Genomic DNA, 26,958 nt, shown 5'->3' with positions numbered 1-26,958 from the left:
TACAGTTTTTTGTCAGTCTTTTAATTTTATTTTCATTAAAAAAAATCGAAATATTAGTGAAGTAAAAACCGGTCGATATTCCCTATCTACCTAATTATTTTTGCTGACCATTCTAATCTATCTATTTATTTATTTATCTTCTATCCATCTATCAGTCTATCTACCGATCTCTCTCTCTCTCTCTCTCTCTCTCTCTCTCTCTCTCTCTCTCTCTTTCTCCCTTTCGCCAAGTCAGTTCCCAAAAAGAATAATATTATTGAAGCGTCTCAAGAGGGAAAAGACTAGTCAAGTTCAAAGTTAACAACTTACCCACCTACTTTAGTCACTTCGGTTGCTAATTTACTATGTACTTAAACAATATATATANATACAATCTATAAAAAAAATCGACCACCTGGTTTTTGCATGAAAAATGGCCAACGTTGGAAATGCATATTTTCTCAGCCATTTAAGTCACATACCTGCTGCATTAGGTTTCATTTTTTTTAGGAAATTTTACGCTGAACAAGTTTTTTTAAAAAATGTTTTTCTAACTTCGGTCATTATCAGTAAATTCAAAAATTCTGGAACGTTTTAATTTTTGCACTTTTAACGAGAGCTTCAAATTGACTTGTGGAGCAAGGAAATCGTTTTGAAGTGAAGCCCTTTAGCAATCGATAGCAAATTTTAATAAACTTTCAATTGGTCACCTTGCACTTTGCACGGTTAAATTTTTGAACTTTTTTACGAAAACTTCAAATTGAACTCGGAACTAGAAAATCTTCTTGAAGTAAAGCCCTTTAGCAACGTTCCACTTTGCCCGATTTCTTAACAGTTTTTGAGTTATTCAGGATTTTTGGTCAAAAACGTGTTTTTTACGTGCTCATGGAAAAAAAGATCTCTCTCTCTCTCTCTCACTCTCTTTCTCTTTCTCTTTCTCCCTCTCTTTCTCTCTTTCTCTCCCAATTTTTCTCCATATTTTCTCTCTCCCTTTCTCTTTCTCAGTTTTTCTCTCTCTTTCTCTTCCTATCCCTCACTCTCTCCCTTTCTCTTTCTCAGTTGTTCTCTCTCTTTCTCTCTCTCACTCTCTCTCTTTCTCTTTCTCTCTCTTTCTCTTTTACTCTTCATCTTTCTCAGTTTTTCTGTCTTTCTTTCTTTCTCTCTCCCTTTTTCTTTCTCTCTTTCTCAGGTTTTCTGTCTCTCTTTCTCTCTCTTTCTCTCTCTTTCTCTCTCTTTCTCTCTCTTTCTCTCTCTCTCTCTCTCACTCCCATCTCTCTCCCTCCCTCTCTCATGATTTTCAAGACTGCATAATCTTGAACCTTCATGTTTTCGCAAATTTTACACTACAAATTTTGTTCCGGGGATTTTTTTCAGAAAAGTGACCAGGGAAGCAACAATTCTCACTTTTTCTTACTTTCTCCTTCTGGGATGCGGAATGCTTCTTCTGATGATAATCCCTTGTTCACCTAATTACAGAAATACAGTTTTTCCTTCCCATTTCACAGGAGTTCTGTGGCAGTTTGGCTTCGAATAAAGTACTAAAACAAAGGTTTATATATGGTACAATGGGGAGAGGGAGAGTATGTGTGATTGGTTTTTTCCATGAACACGTAAAAATGATTTTTTTCCAAAAATCCTGAATATCTCGAAAACGGTTAAGAAATCAGGCAAATTGGGAAGGTGACCAATTGAAATCTTATTAAAACTTCCTATCTTGCTGTTATAGAGCGCCCCACCAGGACGATTTCCTGGCTCCCAGCTCAATTTGATCTTTTCGTAAAAAAGTGCAAAAATCAACGTGTTCCGAATTTTTGAATTTACTGGGGAATGACGGAAGCTAGGAAATCATTAAAAAAAAAACTTTTTCAGCGTACATTTTCCTAAAAAATGTGACCTAGTGCAGATCTGTGACAGAAATTATGCATTGCCACAGTTGGCAATTTTTTCATACAAAAACCAGATTATCTAGATATAGATATATAGATATCTCTCAAGATTTGGTCTCGCGGACCACTCTTACATCCTAAAGAGAGAGAGAGTGTGAGAGAGAGCAATGGTGGATCCTTCTTCTTTACTAGTTTCTATATGCATATTGGACGAAGTATCAATTATAGATTATTGTAGTTCTTTTTAGTGTTATTATAGATCAACACATCTATTAACGATATTAAATTATACCAATTCAAACCGTTAAGACAGCATGAAGTACATGGTGTCCTACTCTGCAGTTATAATTTTCTAAATCAAGATTTTCTTCCCATAAATCTACGAGCGATGTGCGCATAATTCAGAGTTAAAATCATAATTATTATTTGGAGGCAGTGAAATGCGGTCTGGTGTGACGTAGTTTTTAGGAAAACATTTTCTTTATCGTGCCAACGTTTCGATCTTTATTGAGATCATCTTCAGGCTCAAAGAGTTTATTTTCTGTGTAACACTTTGAGCCCTGAAGATGATCTCAATAAAGCTCGAAACGTTGGCACGATAACGAAAATGTTTTTCTACATCTACGTCACGCCAAACCGCATCTCACGACCTCCAAATAATCATTAACTAACTGTCACTAAACACCACACGTTAAAATCTTAATTAAAAAATAATTATTATTTCTGCCGAATCCTGATTCATTATAAAATTCTATTTATATATCCTAATTTTATCAAAAAGTAACCAACCACGAATTCAATATCGACTGTAGACTTCCTGTTAGGTAAAGTCAATCTATTTGAGTTCATGACCACTTACACTAATCATCTGTCACTTATTGATCGGTATGACATGACAAACTCGGTCAAAAGGTTTGGTCAAATGCGGCAATTTCCCAACTAAATCGTCACTCCACAAAAATTTCCAGAAACCCAATTTGGGACTAGGAAAGTGATGCAATTTTTTTTTTAATAGTGTCAAACGATCACGCATTTTGTGACTTTGAAAGCCAATGCCTACGAAATTTCTTTCTAGACATCAGTTTGTCCTTTAACAAACGAATAGGGAAATTTGTTTTGAAAACCTAATTTTTATCAGTCTTCTACATATTTTCCTACTTGTAAATGAGGCCTTTGGCGTGTTAATAAATAAATGTTAAAAAATAAAAAAATGAATAGTTGAACATAGTTTAGAGATGAAATGGCAAAAATGAGAATATTCGAACGGTTGTACGTAGAGAGGGAGAGTTGGTGTCCGAGAGGATCGAAGTCATGATAGCTCGAGTGCGAGAGCAGCGGCGTATCTAGCCGAAGATCGAGGGTTCGAATCCCGCTCGTGCACTGACTTTTTATCTCAACTAAAAACCTTAATTAATTTATAGATATTAATTGATCAAGCGGACCACGAAAACTAGTGAATTTAATTAGTTGAAATGAAGTAAATCTTCACGAAAGCTCTCTGCGGCCATTTTATTTGTCGCCGAGAATCAAATAGATTTCACGACATTTCAAAAATGGCAAAAAGGAGGGAAAATTCAAGGGTGGAGTTGAGATGGAAAGTTAGTGTCCGAGTGGATCGAGGTCACGATAGCTCGAGTGGTAGAGCAGCCGCGTATTTAGCCGAAGGTCGTGGGTTCGGATCCCACTCTTGACACTAACTTTTTTATCTCAACCAAGACCTCACACAGAAAAAATCATCAGTTCAAAGAAGTAACTTGATCAATTGGCCACTAAAACGTAAATGGATTTATATTTTATAAGTAAAAGAACTACCACTTCACTGTACAGCTCCCCGTAGCCACTTCATAAGTCGCTGAGAATCCAATCCTGATTTCAAGGCATGTGAAAATGGCAAAAACGAGGGAAAATTCGAAGGTTGTAGGTTGAGATGAAAGGTTGGTCCGAGAGGATCGACCTCACGATAGCTCAAGTGGTAGAGCAGCGGCGTATCTAGCCGAAGGTCGTGGGTTCGAATCCCGCTCCGGTCACTGACTTTTTTATCTCATCGAAGACCTTACATAGAAAGAATTATAGATTTTAGTAAATAATAAATCAATGTTTTTATTATTACCTCGAGTTTTATTGCTGTAACTAATTGAAAATGTTTCGTATTTATTGAAAATTCAAGTAATTTTTTATTGTTTTTTTTTTCTTCGAAGGGGGTAACCACTGGGGTCAATATCGGACAAATACATGACAGAGTTGTTTGTTTCTTTTATGTTTCAGGTGGACGTAAAAGGTTTAAGCGGTCCTATAGAATTCAAAGAGGGCAGAAGGATCCAGTTCAAACTCGATTTAGTCAAGTTGAAGCAACATTCTGTCGTCAAAGTTGGTGAATGGAGTCCCAACATGGGTCTCAACATTTCAGACTCGGCAGCTTTTTTCGACACCGCTTCCATGAACGTTACCCTCGTCGTTATTACAATACTGGTACAAAAATAGTATCATAAAATATGTTTTTTGATGTTTTAACTTGTTTTTAAATAAGATTGGTCTAAGAAAAGAAATTTGAGCTTTGATTAGTGCTTTATTAGGAATGGCCTTTTGTGATGATGCATAAAGGAAGGAACAGGACTGGCAACGAAAGGTTCTACGGTTTTTGCATCGACGTCCTTAAGATAATTGCCAAGGAGGTGGGCTTCGATTACATAATCGAGCTCGTCCCAGATCGAAAATACGGCGCGATCCACCCGATTACGAAAGAGTGGAACGGGATCGTCGGCCACCTCATGAAACACGTGAGTCGAGAATCCATGATTACACGATGATCTGTTCGCAGGAGACGCCCTACGTCATGATCCAGGAGGGCAAAAACGCGACCGCACCCGGGAACGGGCGGTTCGTCGGCTTTTGCATCGACCTGCTCCACCTCGTCTCGGAAATGGCGGGTTTCCAGTACAGCATCGAGCTGGTCCCGGACGGCAAGTACGGCGTCTACGATCCCGATACGGGAGAGTGGAACGGCATGGTGAGACAGCTCATGGACAAGGTAAGGCGAGGGAAAAATCTCTGCATGGGGAAGATGCATGACTTTCAGCATGATGCTATGTGAGTACCCGCTCCTCATTTTACTGCTTTAAGTATTTTATACAAAGTACTACTCCCCCACACAAAAATACATCATAATAAATAATTAAACCATAAAATGATATGTGAAGATGAAGAGCGTGGGTTCTAAGACGAATCATGTTCGGTTCTTTATGATATGCTAATTTTCTTTAATGTTCTCATGACAGACTGGTCATGACATTGCACCAAATTATTTTAAAATAAGACAAAATATATCGTTACACATGCTCATCGTAGATGACAGTCCAGTTAAGAAATTTACCAGCATGTAAGTTTATCAGCACATCCATGAATCTCTTCCATGTTCATTGATCAGGATTTAGACTCAATAGTCTCAATTTTTTATGTATCCTTTTTGCAAATTGCTAAGCCCCAGAAGATTTAAAGACCAGACAAACCTCATCGAATTGGTTAATTTTTAGATGCTTCATATTTATCCGCTTTTCTGTTGATGCAATAAACTGGTCACTACTATCATCAGTGATTTTATAATGTCCGTGTCTTAACCTTCTATAAAACGAAGTCTAGACGTGAAATAATTGATCTTTTGCAATAATGCCCCTACCATCTTTACTCAGCTGAGTCGACACAGACTGAGGATCTTTATCTGAAGTTAGTACCACAAATATTTTATATGGATGGAATTCCAACATCCCCTGGCAAGCAAGTGGTGCAATGGAAGCCAGTTAAGAACTCAGAAACAGCACACACCCACATGTTCCTTTATAAAGGCAGTTGGCTTCCAAAATCCCCTGGCAAGCGAGGTGGTGCAATGCAAGACAGTTCAGATCTGCACTAGAAAGAGCACATACATACATGAGCCTTTATACAGGCAGTTTTGTGGCTTTCAACATCCCCGGAGAAACAGAAAAAGGCACTATCCGGTGTCGTCGGCTGGTATCACAACTATTACAATTTGTTCTCAAACAACGACCACCACTAGTCCTGGGATTACACCTCAACTGGAGACTACTTAGACTCGCCTCCTCCCGTGGTTCAGTTTTATCAGTAAGTCACTTTCGTTTTAGTGCTCATTTGACCAAGTTACATCTTTTAATTAATTATTCTTTCCATGAAAGGTCTTGGTTGTGCTAAAAAAGTCAGTGTCACAACGTACGACCTTTGGCTAAATACGCCACTGCTCAACCATTTGAGCTCTGGTGACTTCGATCCTCTCGGACAAGAACTCTCCATCTCAACCTAAAACCTTCTCTCTTTTTGCCATTTTCAAATCATTAAGGTTTATTTTATCATTACGGTGAGACTGATGACCAACCCGGAACTTTCCTAGCATCCCTGTACTGTTTACACCCGTTGACTGAGGTGTAGGTACAATAACCCAGGGAGTAAGGGGATAGAAATCTTTAGGGGAAAGAAAGGGTTAGAAAGGAAGACAATCCCATAATTCAATGGCGATAATTCGAAACATTTACTAAAATTTACAATTTACATTTGGAATTATGAGTATGATTTTAGCTTTTTTTTGTTTTGTAAGTCTTCAAACAGTTCGGTTAATTCCATGTAAGGTTTGGTTGTGATAAAAAAGTTAGTGACGGGAGCGGGATTTGAACCCACGACCTTTAGCTAAATACGCCGCTGCTCTAACCACTTCAGCTATCGTGACTTCGATCCACTCGGACATTAAATTCCCATCGCAACCCCACCTTTTGAATTTTGAAATGAATTGATGAATGAAATTGAAAAATGGCAAAAAGGAGGGGAAATTCAAAAGGTGGCGTTGTGAGAGGATAGAATCTTTATTGGAGGATTGGATAGCAGAACCATCAGCAAACGAGTGAGTAGCACTAGGACAGGATAGAAGTATACGTTGAATAAAGAATCGAACCCAGGATACAACCCTGCGGGACTTCGGCCATAACAGGATAGTCGTCAGAGCAACGTGTAGGGATGTGAGGAAGTAGGTGAAGGGAACGAGCTCAGTTAGATTTTTTTTTTAGTTGTACCATTTTTAAGTTTCAAAATGGTGAAGGTTTTACTACTAATATAGATTGGGCTAGAAACGGCATTGTTGGAAGATGGAAGAAATTTATTTTTTTACCCTTCAATTAATTAGGTTTTTAGTTGAGATAAAAATGTCAGTGTCACGAGCGGGATTCGAACCAACGACCTTCGGCTTGATACGCCTCTACTCTACCAAGTGAGCTCTCGTGATTTCGACCCACTCGGACACTAACTTCCCATCTCAACCCCACCTTTTGAATTTTCCCTCCTTATTGCCACTTTTCAAATGTCGTGTAATCTATTTAATACCCGGCGACAAATGAAATGGCCACGGAGAGATTTAGTGAAGATATACTGCTCTACCACTTGAACTATCGTGACCTCGATCCACTCCGATACCTTTAGTGAAGGTATACTTCATTTTGACTTATTAAATTCCCTCGGTTTCGTGGTCCGCTTGGTGGCTTGACCAATCTTTCAATCAATTAAGGTTTTTAGTTGAGATAAAATGGCAAAAAGGAGGGAAAATTCAAAAGGTGGGGTTGAGATGGGGAGTTGGTGTCCGAGTGGATCGAAGTCACGATAGCTCAAGTGGTCGAGGAGCGGCGTATCTAGGGTTCGAATCCCGCTCGTGACACTGACTTTTTTATCACAACCAAGACGTTACATGGAAAAAACTGAACTGTTTGAAGACTTACAAAAAAATAAAAAAATAAAAAAAATGCTAAAATCATACTCATAATTCCAAGTGTAAATTGTAAATTTTAGTAAGTTTTTCGAATATCGGTGTGCGAGTGCCTTGGGATGATGGGATGATGGGAAGAAGCGGCGTATTTCGCCAAAGGTCGTGCGTTCGAATCCTATTCCTGACACTGACTTTTTTATCTCAACCAATACCTCCCAAAAAGATTAATTGATTGAAAAAGACTGTTTGGTCAATCGGACCCCAAAATCTAAAGAATAATTAAAAACACTACTGGATTACTTCCTTTAGGTACAATGTTGTCTTTTTAAATTTTACATTATTTTATACTTTCAACGGTGTTTTAATTACACGTTGTTTAATAATCAATAAAACTTTTAGTTAAATAATTAATTAGCCCTGACTCTAGAAAGAAAGCACATGAGTTTGTGTCAAAAATAATCTTAGTAAATCTTACTACATGGATAGCTAGTTTGTTAGGTTTGTATGTTGCCTATTGCCTATTGACCATCGTTATCGTAAGGGCAAATAAATTAACATCAATTACTGAGAGCCAATATTTGCAAGAAAAGTATCACAACCCAAGAGGGTTGTTTTTTAGAGGTAGTACAGCTGGATTTTAAAATTTTGTGTTATCGCGTTAGACTTGGACATGCGAAAGACAATTGTGATGAATCATGGCAGATTTTTGTTGCCAATAACCGTAATTGCGAGTAGATGTAGATGTAATTTTTTCAGGGTATGGTATACTGCGCCCTTTGAGAGCTATTGTATCCCCCGTTCTCTGCCTAACGCACATCGGTGAGTCCTATTTCATCAAGAAACTTGATTAATAGGCCCGGTTTTAATGGTTGATGCTCTTCTATGGTCACATTGTACATCCCAAAACATTTCCTCCTGCGGGCTAATGTAGCTCCGCAGTTTGTTAGTAAATGTGTTGGTGTCTCTTCTGCCTCCTTGCAGAATCTACATGTGCCATCTTGGATTGTTCCAATTTTCTTTAGGTGTCCATTTAATCTACAGTGTCCTGTTAGGAGTCCTGTTAGGATTCGCAGTCTGTTCCTGCTTCCTATGACATATTCTGTAATTTCTTTCTTGCCAAAATTGGTTAGAAGATTCTTGGATTGTCTATGTCCAATGAATGAATTCCATTGTTCCTTCATTTTCTTTTTGTCCTTCTGTCTGAGATATTCGTTACGAGTGTGGATTCCTATGCCACAGAAGGGTTCGGGTCCTGTCAGCGGTGTGGCAGCCCCTTTCCTTGCAAGGGTGTCCGCTTTCTCATTGCCTTCTACTCCCATGTGTCCTGGGACCCAGCAGAGGCTGACTTTATACTGCATACCTAGTGTGTTTAATTTGTTTTTGCAGTTCAACACCATCCTTGAACTAATGATACGTGAGCTTAGTATTTTGATGGCTGCTTGACTATCTAACATGATAGCTATATTCTTGTTTTTGTATCCTTTACTTAGATTGAATTGGATACATTTTTCAATTGCGTGAATCTCAGCTTGGAAGATAGTGGTGTGTTTTCCCATGAGTTCTGAGTATTTGGTTCCGGGTCCAAAAACTCCTGTCCCCGTACCTTCTTGTGTTCTAGATCCATCTGTGTACCAAAGGATGGTGCCATTTTTAAAGGGGTTATTTCCCGTTCCTTCCCATTCCTTTTTGGTGTCCAAATGTATTCGGAATTTTTGGTTAAATTCAAACATCCTGTTCATGTCGTCTCTTGGAACCATGAGTGATGGATGGTCTTTCCACAGTTTGTTTCTGTCTCTCCATTTCAGTTTTATTCCTATTGGATGTTTCTCTTTGATAAAGTTGATTATGGTTTTCTGTGCTGTCCGTTCTATCATGTGATGTAGGGGGATTAGTCCTAATATCTTTTCCATACTAATTGTAGGACATGTTCCCATAGCTCCCGTTATGCAGATGCATGCGAGTCTCTGTATTTTTGTGAGTTCTTTTCTTTTGGTTATTTGTTCTGCTTTATCAGCCCAGGCTATAGCTCCGTATGTAAGTAAAGGTCTTACTATTATGGTGTACATCCATAACAGGGTTTCTGGCTTGCATCCCCAGTTTCTTCCTGCTATTCTTCTCCATACCATCAAAGCTCATGTCGCCTTTGTGATAATGGAGCTGGTGTGTTTCTTAAATGTTAGTGTTTTATCTAGTGTGATGCCCAGATATTTGACTTCATTTTTTATTTCTATCACAGTGTTGTTGAGTTTGATTTCTTTCATGTGATCTAGCTTCCTTTTCCGTGTAAAAATGACTATAGTTGTTTTGTTTGGATTAATCCCTAAGCCTGCGCTTTTACACCATTCTTCTGTGATTTTCAGTCCCTCTTGGATTATATCATAGAGGGTTTCCCCCAATTTTGTCCCTGGCTGTCAGAACTATGTCATATGCATATCCAAGATATTTTATTCCTGAGCGGTCCAGGGTTTCGAGCAGTTCATCAGCTGTTAGGCTCCATAGAACAGGTGATAATATCCCTCCTTGAGGACATCCTTTTGTTGTTCTAACTTCTATAGTGTTTATTCCTACATTTGTTTCAGCTATTCTGGTTCTTAGCAGTTCTCCAATCCATCTAGATGTGGTTTGGTCTACGTGTTTTTTCCCAAGGAGGCTTCCATTGTTGCATGAGATGCATTATCGAAAGCTCCCTCAATATCGAGGAATGCGCAGATTGCTATTTCCTTTGTTTCCAGTGTTTCCTTTAGGTCACTGGTTAGTTGGTACAGTGCAGTTTCTGTTGATCTTCGTGCTCTGTATGCATGCTGACAGTAATGGGGAGGCTAATTTACCAATGCTGTCGTTCTTATATAGTTGTCTGCTAGCTTTTCAAGGCTCTTTGAACCCCTAATTGCGTGTAATTAATGCATACGTAAAAAAGAAAAGTTTCAACTTACCCTGCTGTAAAAGTTTCTTTTTTTTTTACTTGTGTCACTTTTGTTATGGGTGTGCGATATATGGTGGTAGCGTTTAATTCGAGAAGTAATTTTAATGGCAGTTTTTTAAATATACCTAAGCACAGTATACAAGATAAAGTAAAGGCCTAATTGCATTCATTTGAGTACTTTTTGTCACTGAAGCAAGCACATTTTTCGTAATTTTAACCCTAATTAGTGCAAAGAGTCATCAATTATATAATTTGATCTAGGTATTCAATTATTCAATCTGGACAATATTTCTTCATAACTTGATGCCTGATTTGACTGTTTGCAATTGCTTCCGGCCTGGCAGTAAAGTTTCAGTGGGTCATTACTCGTCTGAATAATCTTGTTCATCATTAATTGCCTCCGTTAAGCCAGACAAGTTTGTCCCCAGACCCTTGTAAATTTAATCTGTATTATTATTGTTATTTCAATTTTGAGGATTATCCTTTATGAAATATTTATGAAGGGCGATCTATTATTAGTCAGTAATGATGTCTGACCTGGAAATTTGCGTTGATGTAGGAGCTGTACGTTCTTTTTTATACGTACGTGTGTCAAACCTTTACCACTTCGGTGCTTTGGTATGAAAGACCTTGGTCATATCCTTAACACCGTCAAAGTTAGGATGGCTCAGGGGGCCCCAACGCATGTAGTTTTAAGCTACTTACTCATTCTTAAATTTGGTCTCTCTTACATACACATTGCTTTCACTCAAGTACGGCTATTGAATACTTGATATTCCTCTCATATTATTACAATACCTATTCTGCCTAAGGGATATTCCACCATCAGCGCTGTTGTACTGCGCACATTCACACATATAAATACATTCCCCCAAAACTGTAGTTACCAATAAAACATCTCTCACCAATTTAGTATACACAACAATTGGATTACCATATACAGAACTGTATCAATTTCCTCCAAGAAATCACAAAAGAGGACCCAGAGGTTACTATCGAGCTCGAACAAAACTTATATCGGGCGGCATACCTACTCACTCTCACCCACTCTCANTCTATCTATCTCTATCTCTATCTATCTATCTTTCTTTCTTTCTTTCTCACTTACTATCTCTCTCTCACTCACCCGCTTTCTTTTTCTCTTTCTCATTCTCTCACCCACCCACCCTCTCTCTATCTCTCTCTCTATCTATCTCTTACTCTCACTCTCTCTCTATATATCTGTCTCTCCCTCTCTCTCTCTCTCTTTCTCTTGGAAACCGACGAAAGTAGTAGCAAATATAGAAGAAATAAAAAAGTATAAAGTGAAATGATGAAAAAAAAAAACGGAGAGAGATTAGATCCACTTTCACGGCTGTAGGATTATGCTAAACCTCATGACTTGTAGTTATTGCAAAATTAAAGGATTTTGCGTCGTGTAATTTATTAGCTACTAATTCTTACCTCACTCTCTCATTCTCTCTCTCTCTTTTTCCTTATCTCTCTCTATCTCTATCTATCGATCAATCTTTCTCACTTACTATCTCTATCTCTCTTTCACCCGCTATCTTTTTCTCCCTCTCTCATTCTCTCACCCTCCCACTCTCACTCTCTCTCTCTCTCTCTCTCTCTCTCTCACGCACTCTCTTTCTCTCTAAATAAATAAATAAATAATTACATAAATAAACAAATAAACATTAGTTGCTGTAAAATTAAATATATTAAAATGGGGATGTACATTTTTTAGTTAATGTGATATAAAATTTAAAATATACAGTAACAAAAATTTGGTTTGTTTCTAATGGACATTGAAAACGGCTTTTAAGTAATAAAACCTGTTAAAATATATTAAAAAGTAATAACTAGTACAACTTTAACGAATTTGTACATTACAATGTAGAGTCAGAAGAATCCTCTCCTGAGTCCATTTTTAATAAAATAGCCGTTTGTATTTCACAAAATATTTCTACACGCGATAATAAATCACAGATCTGGATGTGCAAAAGAAGACGGTGTGATTGTTTGATCTGGACCACGATCCGGGCGAAGGTCCAAAAAATTTTCCCCCATAGTCGTCACTAGTCGAGAAAGCGCTTGGTACCGATTTATCAAAAGGGGAAAAATTATTTCTCTCTTGGCGGCGGAGGCGGATAGGACGCCGGAAAAGCTTTCGCGATGAAATCCCAGCCCTCGATAACGAAAAACCTAAACCAGATTTTCCCACTCGGCTCGAGAGCCACTTTTGTTTCTCTATATTATCGGCAAAACTCCCAATATTCAATTCTGATTTCAGTTTAACTAAAAAATTTATTAGAGTGGATTTTACGTGTAAACCCGGCAATACACTTCAATGCATTGACATTGACAGATGAAAACTAAATCCTAGCCGATATCCGGACATAGAAAAATATGGTGGGCGCATAAAACTAGCGTAAACATAACTGATCGATTTTTATATACTTTTGCATGGCAAAAAATGTTCCCTAAGCCAAAAACGCCAACACTATGTACTACTTTATACAGGCCAATATATGTACTACCCACTTTGGTCAAATTTTAGAAAAGCTCTTATTGAAAAGAATTCTTACTATTCAAAATTTTAAAAACCTAATTCCCGTCCATCAATTTGGTTTTCGCAACGTTACTCAACTGTCCAAAAGTGCCTGGTAGACATTGTTTCCTCCTCCCTTGAGATGGACCAGTAGGAGATTGGCACCCCGACTTGCTGTTCATGCTCAAGGCCATCTTTCCATCCACCTACTATCTCTTACTGCGCAGTTACCGCACTGACCGGTTTTTCCAAGTCATCGAAGGCCATTCCCTCTCTGCATATTTCTCTTTTCATGCTGGAGTTCCTCAGGGTTCTGGCCCCCCACACTATACCAAGAGTTCACAGCTGACATGCCATCACATCCCGAAATCACCACATTCTCACATCACAGCAATTGTCTTTAGCAACTCCGACCTTGTCATTTCTACTCCAGACCAACAAAGATCCCCCCTCTTTTCTTAAATAATATCCTCCTTCCAACTGCGGACAAGGTGCGGTACCTCGGACTGTATATCGACAATCGCCTGACGTGGAACCTCACACACGACTGAAATATCAGGAGGTTATGACACGATCTCTTGAAAGTCTTTTTGACAAACTTTCTAATTTACTTCTCTTGAAGGCAGCTTTACAACATCATAGTTAAGCCGATGTGGACTCACGGACTGAAGTGCGGGGTTCAGCCAAACATTCCAACATCAGCCGCATACAAACTGCCCAGTTCTTAACCCGTACGAAAAATACGAGATGATCTATTTTATGTATCGAACGCAACTACAGACTTACACATCGCTTTCCTTCAAGATGAAATCCGTTCCCGTTACTGCAAATTTCACAAAAATATCTCAACCGCCATAAATCAGCACATCAGAAACTATCCAACGAATCCCCTGGAACCCTCCTCTCCGACTAAAAAGACAATGGCCGCGAGATTTCATAGGAAGTGATGGTAATGATGGTGAAAGTGATAATGTGACAAGTATCAATTAAACAGAAGATATTTTAGTAACATGATTATTCAGAAATAGTGAGATGCGATCTGGTGTGATGTAGGTTTCAGAAAAACATTTTCTTTATCGTGCCAACGTTCCGGTCTTTATTGAGATCATCTTCAGGGCCTGGGATATAGAAACATTGTTTAAATTTAACAAAAACATGTAAGGTGTGGAAAAAAGTGACTTTATACCAGGAAAAAAAATATTTTTTATATTCAATCGAAATATTTCTACTCAGAAAAACAAACAGTTAGGCAGAAAAAAAACACTTTGAGTAAGTAGAAATACTTTGATTGAATATAAAAAATATTTTTTTGCATTGTATAAAACAAACACTTTGAGCCTTGAAGATGATCTCAATAAAGATCGAAACGTTGGCCCGATAAAGAAAATGTTTTTCCGAAACCTACATCACACCAGACCGCAGCTCACGATTTCTGAATATTCATCGACTAACGGTCACTAATCACCATACATTTTCTTACCATTTGAGTAATACCAATGGGCATTTTCTCCACTCTTGTTTTTAATTGTATAAATATTACCTTGCTCATTGTTACTTGTTACCTATTTGAAGGTAGTTGTAATGTACTACAAATTAAAAAAAATATTGTTTATTTAATCATTTTGTTTACCTATTTTAACTAGTAGTTTGTTCTGTCAGATCACCCTGGCCTGCTTGTTTTGGCTTCTTGCCGTATTCAAAGACAGAACAAGTGGTACAGCGCCAGGTACGGATCCGGAAATCGTGGGTTCGAATCCCGCCCGTGACACTAATTTTTCATCTCGATCAGAAATGATAAAAAAATGCTCAGTTTATTTCAATAATGGTAACAACGTGTGTGGTGGTTAGAGATCGTTAATCGATAATTATTCAGAAATCGTGAGAAGCGGTCTGGTGTGATGTAGGTTTCAGAAAAACATTTTCTTTTTCGTGCTACGTTTCGACCTTTATTGAGATCATCTACAGGGCTCAAAGTGTTTATCTTCTGTGCAATCGTGCCATTCTTGCGTGTCGTGTTGGGAGTACTGGCACTCCGAAGATGATCTCAATAAAGATCGAAACGTTGGCACGATAAAGAAAATGTTTTTCTGTAACCTACATCACACCATACCGCATCTCACGATTTCTGAATAATTAATGGTAACAACGTTACGCAATGAATTATGTCCGAGCAAACAGCTTTTCCTCTACAAAATGAGAAAGAGGTGTGGAAAACGTTATCTTGTCTGTTTGGTGAAATTCCAATGAGGATTTCCCTTCTTATAAATTCATAAAGCTTTGTTTAAATTGGTGTTTTAATTGCAAAACTATTGAGTTGATAATATGAAATATGCACTTTTAAAATAATAATAAACATCAAAGCATCAAACTGAGGGTAAGTTAATAAAATAGATCTTTGTGCAGTACAAATAAGTTCATTTTTTATTTATTTCATGTTATCTCAGGTTTCCCACTTTTATTTTTGTACTAAATAATTTGTTTCCTTTTTCATTGATAATAATATAGTATAAGGGGTCGTTGGTGGCCGCAACGGATTAGCTTTCACACGGCGCTCATCACTGAAAGGTCCCGGGTTCGAATCCAGTAGCCCTTCATTCGAAAACGACATAACACCGGCACCCTTAGGGTTTATATGACCTCCTTCTGTTATATTACCTTCTGCTGTTGCGAACCCTCGTAAAAAATAATTATAATTCACTAGTTTTCGTGGTCCGCTTGACTAATTTATATCTTTCAATTAATTAAGGTTTTTAGTTGAGATAAAAAAGACAATGTCACGAGCGTGATTCGAACCCACGACCTTCGGCTAGATACGCAACTGCTCTACCACTTGAGTTATCGTGACTTCGATCCACTTCCACCTTTTGAAGTGTGTCCGAGTGGATCGAGGTTATGATAGCTCAAGTGGTAGAGCAGCGGCGTATGGTTTAAATTCTGCTCGTGACACTGACTTTTTTATCTCAACTAACAACCTTAATTAATTGAACTATGTACAATTTGTACGTTTGTCTTCATGAATTCAAGTGAAGTATAATAAATAAAAAATCTAAGATTTGTAAACAAACATTTACGAATTAACAAAAGAAGTGTTGATGAATCGTTATGTACAACTGAGTGACAAAATTAGAGACACACCCCTAATTGTAATGATTTTTTAATGTAATGGGTTTGTACTACAAATATTTATTCAAAACACATGAAATAAATATTTTTCTTCATTAAACTTTAATTTTTCAGTAAATAAGAGAAAAAATTATTAAAATACTAAAATTAAACGATTTTGTCTGCGACAAAATTATAGACACATGAGATAAAATCAATTTAAAACAAGGTTATAATATTTTGTAGCATTACCACTCAGTTTTACTATTTCCAGTAATCTTTCTAAAACGGTTTTGTACAAATTTTGAATAAAATCTTGAAGAAAATATTTCCAGGCAGTGGTGACAGCTGTTTTAAGTTCGTCGACAGAGTTGTACTGCTTTCAGTCTTGATATACCATCCTCGATAATTTTCCCCATACATTTTCTTTAATGTTCAAGTCTGGTAAGAGTGCAGGCCATTCAAGTTTTTCATTCTTGTTCTGTGAAAACCATTCTTTAACAATTTTTGCATTGTGTATGGGTGCGTTGTCCTGCTGGAATATTGGAGTCCCTTCGCATAAATCGCTGAAACTAGTTTTTTCTTTGTCCAGTAATTTCTTGTAATATTCCGAATTGACTTTTTTTGGAAGAAAACAAAGATTCCATTTTTTATTACACCCAATACACCCCCAAATCATCAAAGATTGGGCGTGTATTGGCGCCAACCATTAGGCGCCGTGACAAAATTTGTTCTTCTTTAGTTAGATCATGAAAGTAGTATGCGTATCCGTCCGGACCGTCCAAATTGAATTTTTTTCGTCAGAAAAAATAACTGTTCTCCAATAATCTTCATTTTTCAAAATGTGGTTTTCAGCAAATTTGACACGGGCTAGTTTGTGGTGGGGTTTCATAGCTGGTTTGCGTTTCAGTTTTCTTCGAACTATGTTTTCAGTTTTTTTAAGGAATCTCTGAACAGTTCGAACAGAAACATCAACACCTGCCTTCTCTGCGATGGCTTTTGCAGTCGAAACGCTGTTTGAAGCAACGCAATAAGTTAAAATGAATTATACTTCACTAAAGCTCTCCGTGGCAATTTCATTTGTCGCCGAGAATCAAATAGATTACACGACATTCGAAAAATGGCAAAACGGAGGGAAAATTCAAAAAGTGGGGTTGAGATGGGAAGTTGGTGTCCGAGTGGATTGAAGTCACGATAGCTCAAGTGGTAGAGTAGCGGCGTTTCAAGCCGAAGTTCGTGGGCTCGAATCCCGCTCGTGACACTGACTTTTTATCTCAACTAAAAACCTTAATTAATTGAAAAATAATTATAATATAGTATATGTCAACGTAGTCCTTGTAAAAAAGAAAGGTCCCATATCGAACCGCTTTTGCCTGTTATGAAGGATGCAGAGCCGACATTACCACCGCAGAATGGAACTCGGCACGAAGTCTGATACTTAACACTTACCTGATTTAATGTATTGATTCCCACTGGCTCGGAATTCTGCTCACGTGTGCCAGATGCCGGGTAGAACATACTTAGGTGTGCTCCCTAAAATCTCAACACGGGGGCTTACAGCCTTTCCAAATGCGGGGAGACTTAAAAATCAAAAATAAAAACGGTGTCGCATTCAAGGAGCTTCTTATATCCTTAACACGATTATCTTAGGAAACAGTATTGTAGAAATTCACGTCTGACTCCTTTATTATAAAGAAAACTTTAACACTTTATTTTTGATAAAATAAAATGCTTTCAACACTACTATTTGGGATGGTCCGTTTTTTCTCGCTTGTTTAGTCTGCCACACTGCCACGTTCTGACAAATAATAAAAACGCTGAAATACAAATTTGACGGTGTTTGAGAGAACATAGTCAAAAAAATTTAATAATACTGAAAATTTAGAATTTTAAGATAAGAAGCTGAAATAAACATTTAGAAAAATTTATGTCTTTCTTTTTGGAAAGATTGCACGTGTTGAATTGATCTGTATAAAGAAACTTTAGTCCTTCCGTGTTACATTAAACTGGATATTTCAAGGGCTTTAGAGGATCAGAAACCCGATGGGTAAAGTTTGATAATCAAGCTACAATGATGTCCGAAAGTTTTCAAATGTAGGTGAGGCTAAAGGACCGTTGAAATTTATCCACTAAAAGTTGTTTAGTCGTTAAACCCATGACGGTGGATGTAATTAAATCAGGTAAAACCTTGATGAATAACGCGGCCCCTTTTAACACCAGGTTTGTATTTTTATGTACATCTTTTTTCCCCAGTTTTTTTTTATTTTCTTCACAAAAGCGCTTGAATTTAAGGGATGTTTTCAATTATTCCGCCCTTGGAGGTCCGCAATGGAGGAAATTAAAGGAATCCGGCCCAGGGAAAAATCAAATCTTCAAATTGTATTAAGGGCGGTTGGGTAAATCTCATTTTCCTTGTATTTTATTCATGAGGCGGAATTATTTATAGATTGAAGACCTAACACTTTCTACTTTTCTCTCCATTCCCTTCTCTTTTTTTCTGTACATTAGATCAAATGGAAATTAATCTGTTCTCGGTCAAAATGCAACTGGAATAAAATGGGCTTTTATCAACGTAGCAATATAAAAGAAAATTGAGACATAAATTAATGAATTTCTCAGCAAAGGAAGAATGAAATGACATGTTAAATTGTCGTTTTTCACACAATCCTTCAAGGATTTATTCTTTATAAATTTCTTGAAAATACTGTAAGGGGTGTGTTTTCGTGGGATCTGGCAAGATTCCTCCTGGTCGTGTCCTCAGAATTGCTGCGGGTCCAAGTCGGAAGTAATTAACCAATCGGACTTTCCCCGTTGACCAATTCTCAAACTTTACGCCTCCTGAGTGCCTAGTTGGGAACTCGGCCCTACCCGAATAGAGGTAAAACTTCGTTTCGGATGAGGCCATTATCACGAAGTACAGGTGAAAGCTGATTAACGACATCAATTTCACTGGCCAAATATATAAAATAAATATTTTTTATTGATTCAAAAAGTATAGACACTTGCTTTACAAATACTGGTTAAGTCCAAAGCTACCAAATTTGTGAAAATAAAAAAACAAAAGGAAAAGGAACAAATAAAAGTTCACTCGATTGTATAGAGCTTGGCCGGTAACACACTTACCCGATGCAACACTGTACGACGCTACCCGATGCTACCTGACGCAAATCCAAAGTCAGATTTTCCATAAGATTGGATTACCCCCGAGCACATCTGCCCGATGCCACGCAACGCTACCCCACTCCACGCTATTCAGTCCTCACTGTCCAGATTTTCGTCGGGTAGCATCGAGTACAGTCGATGACAAAAGAACAAAACATTCCTATTTTTATTTAAATATAAAGGCATCAACCGACATAAGGATTATTTACGTGTGGCATGTCACTTTTATGGCTAGATTTCTCATTCATTTTTCTGAAATGAAAATATATATATTATTATATATAAATAAAATATATACCAAATTTGCCGTTCGACAACTCTGCTTTCAGTCAATTTGAGTAAACCAGGGTCGACCCCCTGTATATATGTATAATTAATACAATATTTTCACTAGATGGTTTTAAGTGCAAGTTAAAATATTATATATTAAACTTGGTTTGTTAAATGTTAATTAACATTGTTTTCCATAAGATTGTATTAACCTCATGCACATCTTCCCGATGCCACGCAACGCTACCCTACTCTACGCTATTCAGTCCCCACTGTCCAGATTTTCGTCGGGTAGCATCGAGTACAGTCGATGACAAAAGAACAAAACATTCCTATTTTTATTCAAACTACATGTATTATTGTTGTTATATTAATTATAGCATACTTATTTTAATATAAACTAAATTAACCGAGATCAAAACTCCATTCGTTTTTATTAATTTTTTAATTAATTTTTATGGTTTGGTAGAAAATTGATCAAAACACCGCCATACGATTTTTAACATAGGAAAAAACTTAAAACATAGGAATATCATTTATTGATAGAATGAATTGAACTAACTTATTACATGGATTTGCTCATAAAATTTAACTAGACTTTATTACACGATTTTGCTCATAAAATTTAACTAACTATTTATTTAATAGATTCGCTCGTAAAATTATACTTACAATTTATTTCATGGATTTGCTCATACAATTTAACTAAGAATTTATTTCATGGTTTTGCTCATAAAATTACACCATTTTTGTCGAATAGAGTCAGAATAGGACACTCAAATTTCTTGTAGTTTATTTCAAACTAAGTATATGTAATTTTGTCGTTATATTAATTACAACATTCCTATGTTAATACAAACCAAATTAATCTAGATCAAAAATATATTACTTTTTAACTTAATTTTTATGCTTTGGTAGAAAATTGATGAAAACACTGGAACCCAATTTGCTGTTATAATGAATTTAACTAACAATTTATTACACCGTTTTAGTCATAAAATTAAACTAACAATTTATTTCGTGGTTTTGTTCATAAAATTTAACTAACAATTTATTTAATGGTTTTACTCATAAAATTTAATTAACAATTTATTTCATGGTTTTGCTCCTAAAATTACATCATTTTTGTCGAATAGCGTCAGAATAGGACACTCATATATTTTGTAGTATATTTCAAACTAAGTATACGTTATTTTGTCGTTATATTAATTACAACATTCCTATTTTAATATAATCCAAAATTCATTGGTTTTTTAAATTAATTTTTATGCTTTGGTAGCAAATTGATCAAAAAACCGGAATACCATTTTTTATATAACGAATTTAACTTACAATTTATTACACGGTTTAACTCATAAAATTTAACCAAAAATTTATTTCATGGTTTTGCTCATAAAATTACACCATTTTCGTCGAGTAGCGTCAGAATAGGACACTCATATTTTTTGTAGTTTATTTCAAACTAAGTATAGGTAATTTTATCGATATAATAATTACAACATTCCTATTTTAAAATAATCCAAATTAACCGAGATCAAAAATTCATTAGTTTTTTAAATTAATTTTTATGGTTTGGTAGAAAATTGATCAAAAAACTGGAATACCATTTTTTTATATAACGAATTTAACTTACAATTTATTACACGGTTTAACTCATAAAATTTAACCAAAAATTTATTTCATGGTTTTGCTCATTAAATTACACCATTTTCGTCGAGTAGCCTCAGAATAGGATACTTATATTTCTTGTAGTTTATTTCAAACTAAGTATATGTAATTTTGTGGTTATATTAATTACAACATTCCGATTTTAATATCAACTAAATTAACCGAAATCAAAAATGCATTAGTTTCTATTGATTTATTATTTAATGGTTTGGTAGAAAATTGATCAAAACACCGGAATACCATTTTTTGATATAAAGAGTTTAACTAACAATTTATTTCATGGTTTTGCTCATAAAATTACACCATTTTCGTAGAGTAGCGTCAGAACATGTATATATATAAGTGGGAAGTTTATGGGCCGACAAACAGCTGAGGTCATCGCCGGTCCTCTGCGTGTTTTCTTTCTTTTTCTTTTCTTTCACGCTTATTTTGTCTTAAACTGCAGCCATTAGAGCGTCTCGATCTGCTTACTGACGACTCTCTGATTTCAGATATATACTACATTGATATCCTAGAATGCTAGTCACTCGATTGTACCTCAGGTTGTCAATTACAGAATAGAAACAAAACATACAATAAATACATATACATCACCACAAACATAGATGTCTGGTCACATTCATTCCTCCAGAGTACTCGATATTCCTCGGGGGCGGGGTTATAAGCACCCCCTTCCTTTCACGCTAATAAATTACTTTTACTCTCCAGANATTGATGCAATTTTTTATATCGGGTTTTGATGAGTTCATGTACAAACGGGATGTGTAGGTCTTTGTGGATAGTGTAATTTGAAACGTAAAAAGGAACATTCATAATTTGACGGAGCATTTTAGATTGGATTGATTGGAGACGCTGGGAATTGGAATCCTTGGTTGAGCCCCACACTTCACAACCGTACGCCTAGAGAGGTCTAATCATTGTTTTGTAAATTAAAATATAATATAACATATATTTTGCATTGTATAAATCCACTTTTCCACATCCTAAATTTATTTGTTAAATGTAAACATTGTTTGTAAATCCCAGGCCCTGAAGATGATCTCAATAAAAGATCGAAACGTTGGCACGATAAAGAAAATGTTTTTCTGAAACCTAAATCACACGCGGCCACATCTCACGATATCTGAATAACTCTGAATAACTGTAAATTAAAAGTTTATTTCCATGGTCTAATTTTGATCGTGAGTCGAGTAGTCTTTTTAACAATTTATAACGTCGGTTTGTTTGCTGTCTTTTCAGTCTTGTGTGGGGATTCCAAGTCAGTCGTTTATCCATGAAAAGTCCAAGATAACGCACAAAGTCAGTGGTAGGCAATGGAATGCCATTTATATCCACCGCAGGACAGACATTCTTACGTAAGGTAAAATTGATCTGTGTGCTTTTTGTTAGGTTTATTCTCCTTTATTCTCCACTTGTGAACCATATTGTTAATTCAGTAAGGTGTTGTTGTAAGAATTGAGTGTTAATTGAGGGGTCCGAATTGCGTGTAAGAATCGCTGTATCATCAGCGAATGTGTGTGTCGAAATGTTAACGTGTGTAGGAATATCTGCAGTGTATATGGAAAATAGAAAAGGGCCAAGTATGCTTCCCTGGGGAACCCCCGCCCCTATGCGTACATAAGGTGAGAATTCAGTTCCCTGACGGACTCGACAAAATCGATCCGTCAGATAAGATCTCAGTATAAGATAGTACGTATGAGGGAGGATGTTCCTCAGTTTCCAAGCAAGCCCGAGTGCCAGACTCGATCGTAGGCCTGTTCTAAATCAAGAAAGACACCCAAGCAATGCTGTTTTTGCTCGAGAGAAGAGGCTATATTGTCAGCAACACGATGTAATTGTTGAGTTTATTTAAAACAATTAAATCTAACTAACAATGTAAAACATGGTTTTGCTCAAAATAGTGCATCAAGAACAAAAGAGGTGTTGCGATTTTGATAGTGATTATTGTGATATACGCTGTGACTGTAAGTGGCGTGCGCTTGACGTCGCATCGATGTGCACACCCTACCAAAACGTGACAAGGCATCGGGTAGCATCCCATCGGTTAAGTGTGTTCCCCGCTTAACAATTAGTTAAAAGTTAAAAATTAGTTTACATAGTAAAATTTGTTTTTACCCCTGCTCACGTGAATATCAATATACTTAATAACATACCTTTTATTGTCAAAATAAATAAGTGTGTATATATACATATACGTTATATCAAGGATTTACTCTAAAAGTAGGCCGAAAGCATACAAAACATAGAGAGCAGTTTGTTCTCCTTCTGGAGTTTTTCTGATTAGACATTTTGTCGAGTAGGTCTAGGAGGAATAGGTCTTTCGGGAACCGTTCGAGATGAAAGGAAACGATGTAATCGGAACGAGGTAGCATGAAATTGCCGAAGTCAACGCAATCTTCGCCTTGCAGGCCCTTGGGATTTTACTTTCCCTGTCTGTTTAAATGCAAACAAGGGTTTTTGTTACGTTACCGCTTATTTTTATGTTCGTCTATGATCAAAACCAATGATTTTAAAGAATAAACTCTATTTTTAATTCACCCAATTGCAATTTGGCAAAAACACAACTTTATTCAAGAGCATAACTGGTAACAAATTTATGTAACATAATAAAAACATATTACACTACTAATATAAGTCTACTAATTCAAACAAAAATATAAAATCCTTATAAGAGTTGATTATCACTTTACAAAAATATTATTATATCATACATGTTGGCTTGATATAAATCATAGTACGAACTGCAGTCGTTGAGGTTTTTTAAGGAATAGCGGATAAAAAAAGAGGATAGACTGATGTGCAGCAAGACGACTCGGAAGTCAGACTAATACGTGCCGACGTCTCACAAGGGGGCATTCTTGGTCCTATCCTTTATACCATTTATACAACTGACCTATCCACCCGAATACTCATCACAATAGCTTAAATGATACGTGCAACATCAAGGAAAACCTTGATCTTATCTTCTTACGTATCAGCCAGAATCAGCGCAAGAATATGTCCCTATTAACGCAAAATTTAGTGTGTTTAATGCTGTCTCTCGCGCGGTGATGTGTTACGGCTGTCAGGTTTTGGGTATCCGAGGTTTCAGGCAATAGAAAAAGTGCAAGTTCATACGTAAATTATTCGCGTTGCCCTTGGGTACCTAAAACTATCTTCTGTATTTGGAAACCGCAACTGGCTTGCTGTTTGTATATACACTTATGCTGTCCTTAAGTTATTCGAGGTAACTGAAAATAGCGAAAATAAATACGTTTTGGGAATATTTTTCGACATCCAAGGCGCCTTCGACTCCGTTGAATGGACAACATTGTTAAACGAGCTCAAAAGGAAGGGCATCCCTAAAAACATTTTCAAGTTGATCGTGAGCTATTTTAACGAAAGTAGGGCTGAGATAGCAGCGAAGCAAATGGTCACAGACAGAAAATGTCACAAAAGGGTGCCCTCAAGGATCAGTCCTAGGCCCACTTTTCTGGAACGTTGTCTTCAACGGCCTCCTGGAAAAGCTGAAGGAAATGGGAGCTCAGTTCGTCGCTTTCGTGGATGACCTTGTCACCATCATAGAGGCCGATACGAAGAAAGAGCTAGAAAAAAAAATCAAAAGCAATGGTGACGGCGATCAAAACGTGGTGCGAAGAGGCCAAATTAAAAATTGCTCCTGACAAATGCCAATCACTAATGCTAAAAGGCAAATTAGGTACAAGCCCCGTGATTAAGATCGAATGGAAAAGAATCAAGCTGAGCGAAAAGGTAAAGTACTTAAGCATAGTTTTGGGAGAAAGGCTAAGTCCTACAAACCATGCCATCAAGATCAGAGAAATTACGAGATGCGTCTTCTCGAAACTAAGCTCGATCGCGAAATCAAAATGTGAGCTGAGTCCAAGGGCGCTGTCCATCACTTGATTCACTAGATTTAAAAAACAAGAAATCCTGACAAAAATTGATTTTTTAACTTCGACTTTTTCAAGTTTCCGATCTACCTTTGATATAGATTGTTATTGATATAATAATTGATACAAAGATTTCTGTTTGTCATTTTTATACAGTATTCAAGTAAGTGTATATGTAAATAAAGTCATGATTTTAAAGTCCACACCAATATCTTATATATACCAATTTTTTCATTGAATATGTTTGGTAGTTTTCCAGTTAAATTTTTCGACCTCAATTTTCATTGACAAAATGTAAATAAAATACAGACACGCTGTTAAAAGAAAACGTCCGTAGAATGATGGATGGAGTGTTTTCATCAGTCAAAGAAAGTAATAGGCGTTCAACTCCACTCCGTGCTATGTCACCGGCATTTCGACTCCCGTTAACATTGATTGGAGGACAAGTGGGAACATGACTTTATGTGGACAAGAGTAATGATGGTGAAAATGTGCTCGTTTACACTGTCCATTCTATATAACGAATTTTCTTGATTTGACGTGGAAAATCCATCGTCGAGATTAAGCACTCTATACAACCATTGATCATTTACAAACCATTCTTCGAATAATCGGTATTATACTGATTTCATTACTTTTATTGATTAAAAAATCGATAAAGAGTTTAAATTAATAACGGATTAAGAGCAAACCCAGGTAATAAATTTATCCCGGTGAAATTTATAAGGGACACCCCAAGCCCTTCCACAAGCTTCACAATAGGGAGGTGGAAGAGACTTCCACTGGAAAAGGACGGGTTAGAGCTGAGCTGGAAGCAAAACTTTTCTTTATGGGGGGGGAACTGTCACATTTTCTTTGGCAAGAAAAAAAGGTGTTGATCTCCTAAGACATTCAGCCCATTTTCACCAGCGCGATCATCACATAGGAAAAAAAAGTGTTGATCTGCAAAAAAATTCAGCCCACTTTCATCAAGCGCGATCATCACATAAGAAAAAAAAGGTGTTGATCTGAAAAAAAATTCAGCCCACTTTAGTCAAGCGCAATCATCGCATAAGAAAAAAAAGGTGTTGATCTGCAAAAAAAATTCAGCCCACTTTTATCAAGTGCGATCATCACATAAGAAAAAAAAGATGTTGATCTGCAAAAACAATTCAGCCCACTTTCATCAAGTGCGATCATCGCATAAGAAAAAAAAGGTGTTGATCTGCAAAAAAAAATTCAGCCCACTTTCATCAAGCGCGATCATCACATAAGAAAAAAAGGTGTTGATCTGCAAAAAAATTTAGCCCACTTTCATCAAGTGCGATCATCCCATAAGAAAAAAAAGGTGTTGATCTGAAAAAACATTCAGCCCACTTTCATCAAGCGCGATCATCACATAAGAAAAAAAAGGTGTTGATCTGAAAAAACATTCAGCCCACTTTCATCAAGTGCGATCATCACACAAGAAAAAAAGGGTGTTGATCTGTAAAAAAATTCAGCCCACTTTCATCAAGTGCGATCACCGCATAAGGTTTTTTAATTTTCATTTGTTTTTCGTTTGAAAAGGATTTCCATATTATTTTCAATGATAACATTCGAGTGAATATTTCATTTGTTTAAATTAGTACAAAGTTCGTTTTCCGATTTGTTGGTTGAATTTTTTATTAATGTAAGAATAGCTTCCTTTTAATAATTTATTGTCCACAAATACAGGGTCACTTTATTTCCTCTTATTTTTTGCTATTATTATTACATTTTATTTTTGTGTTCCAATGTATAAATAATATTAATAATTGGTCAGTTTTCTTTTT

The 26,958-nt window shown here is 36.6% G+C and overlaps 1 protein-coding gene across 1 annotated transcript in view; it reads left to right on the top strand.

Annotated features, from left to right (window-relative positions):
* Positions 1-26,958, top strand: part of LOC106673990 (glutamate receptor ionotropic, kainate 2-like) — a 282,478-nt gene that overhangs the window by 224,509 nt on the left and 31,011 nt on the right. The window contains exons 9-10 of the mRNA XM_024229005.1: positions 4,131-4,334; positions 4,439-4,642. Coding sequence (XP_024084773.1) covers positions 4,131-4,334; positions 4,439-4,642 — 408 coding nt within the window. The remainder of the gene's footprint in view (positions 1-4,130; positions 4,335-4,438; positions 4,643-26,958) is intronic.

Source organism: Cimex lectularius, unplaced genomic scaffold, assembly GCF_000648675.2.
Source record: "Cimex lectularius strain Harlan isolate CLEC.00 unplaced genomic scaffold, Clec_2.1 scaffold231, whole genome shotgun sequence".
NCBI classification, from domain to species: domain Eukaryota; kingdom Metazoa; phylum Arthropoda; class Insecta; order Hemiptera; family Cimicidae; genus Cimex; species Cimex lectularius.
The sequence above is the reverse complement of the archived record's forward strand: the minus strand, read 5'-3'. Positions and strand labels throughout refer to the sequence as shown.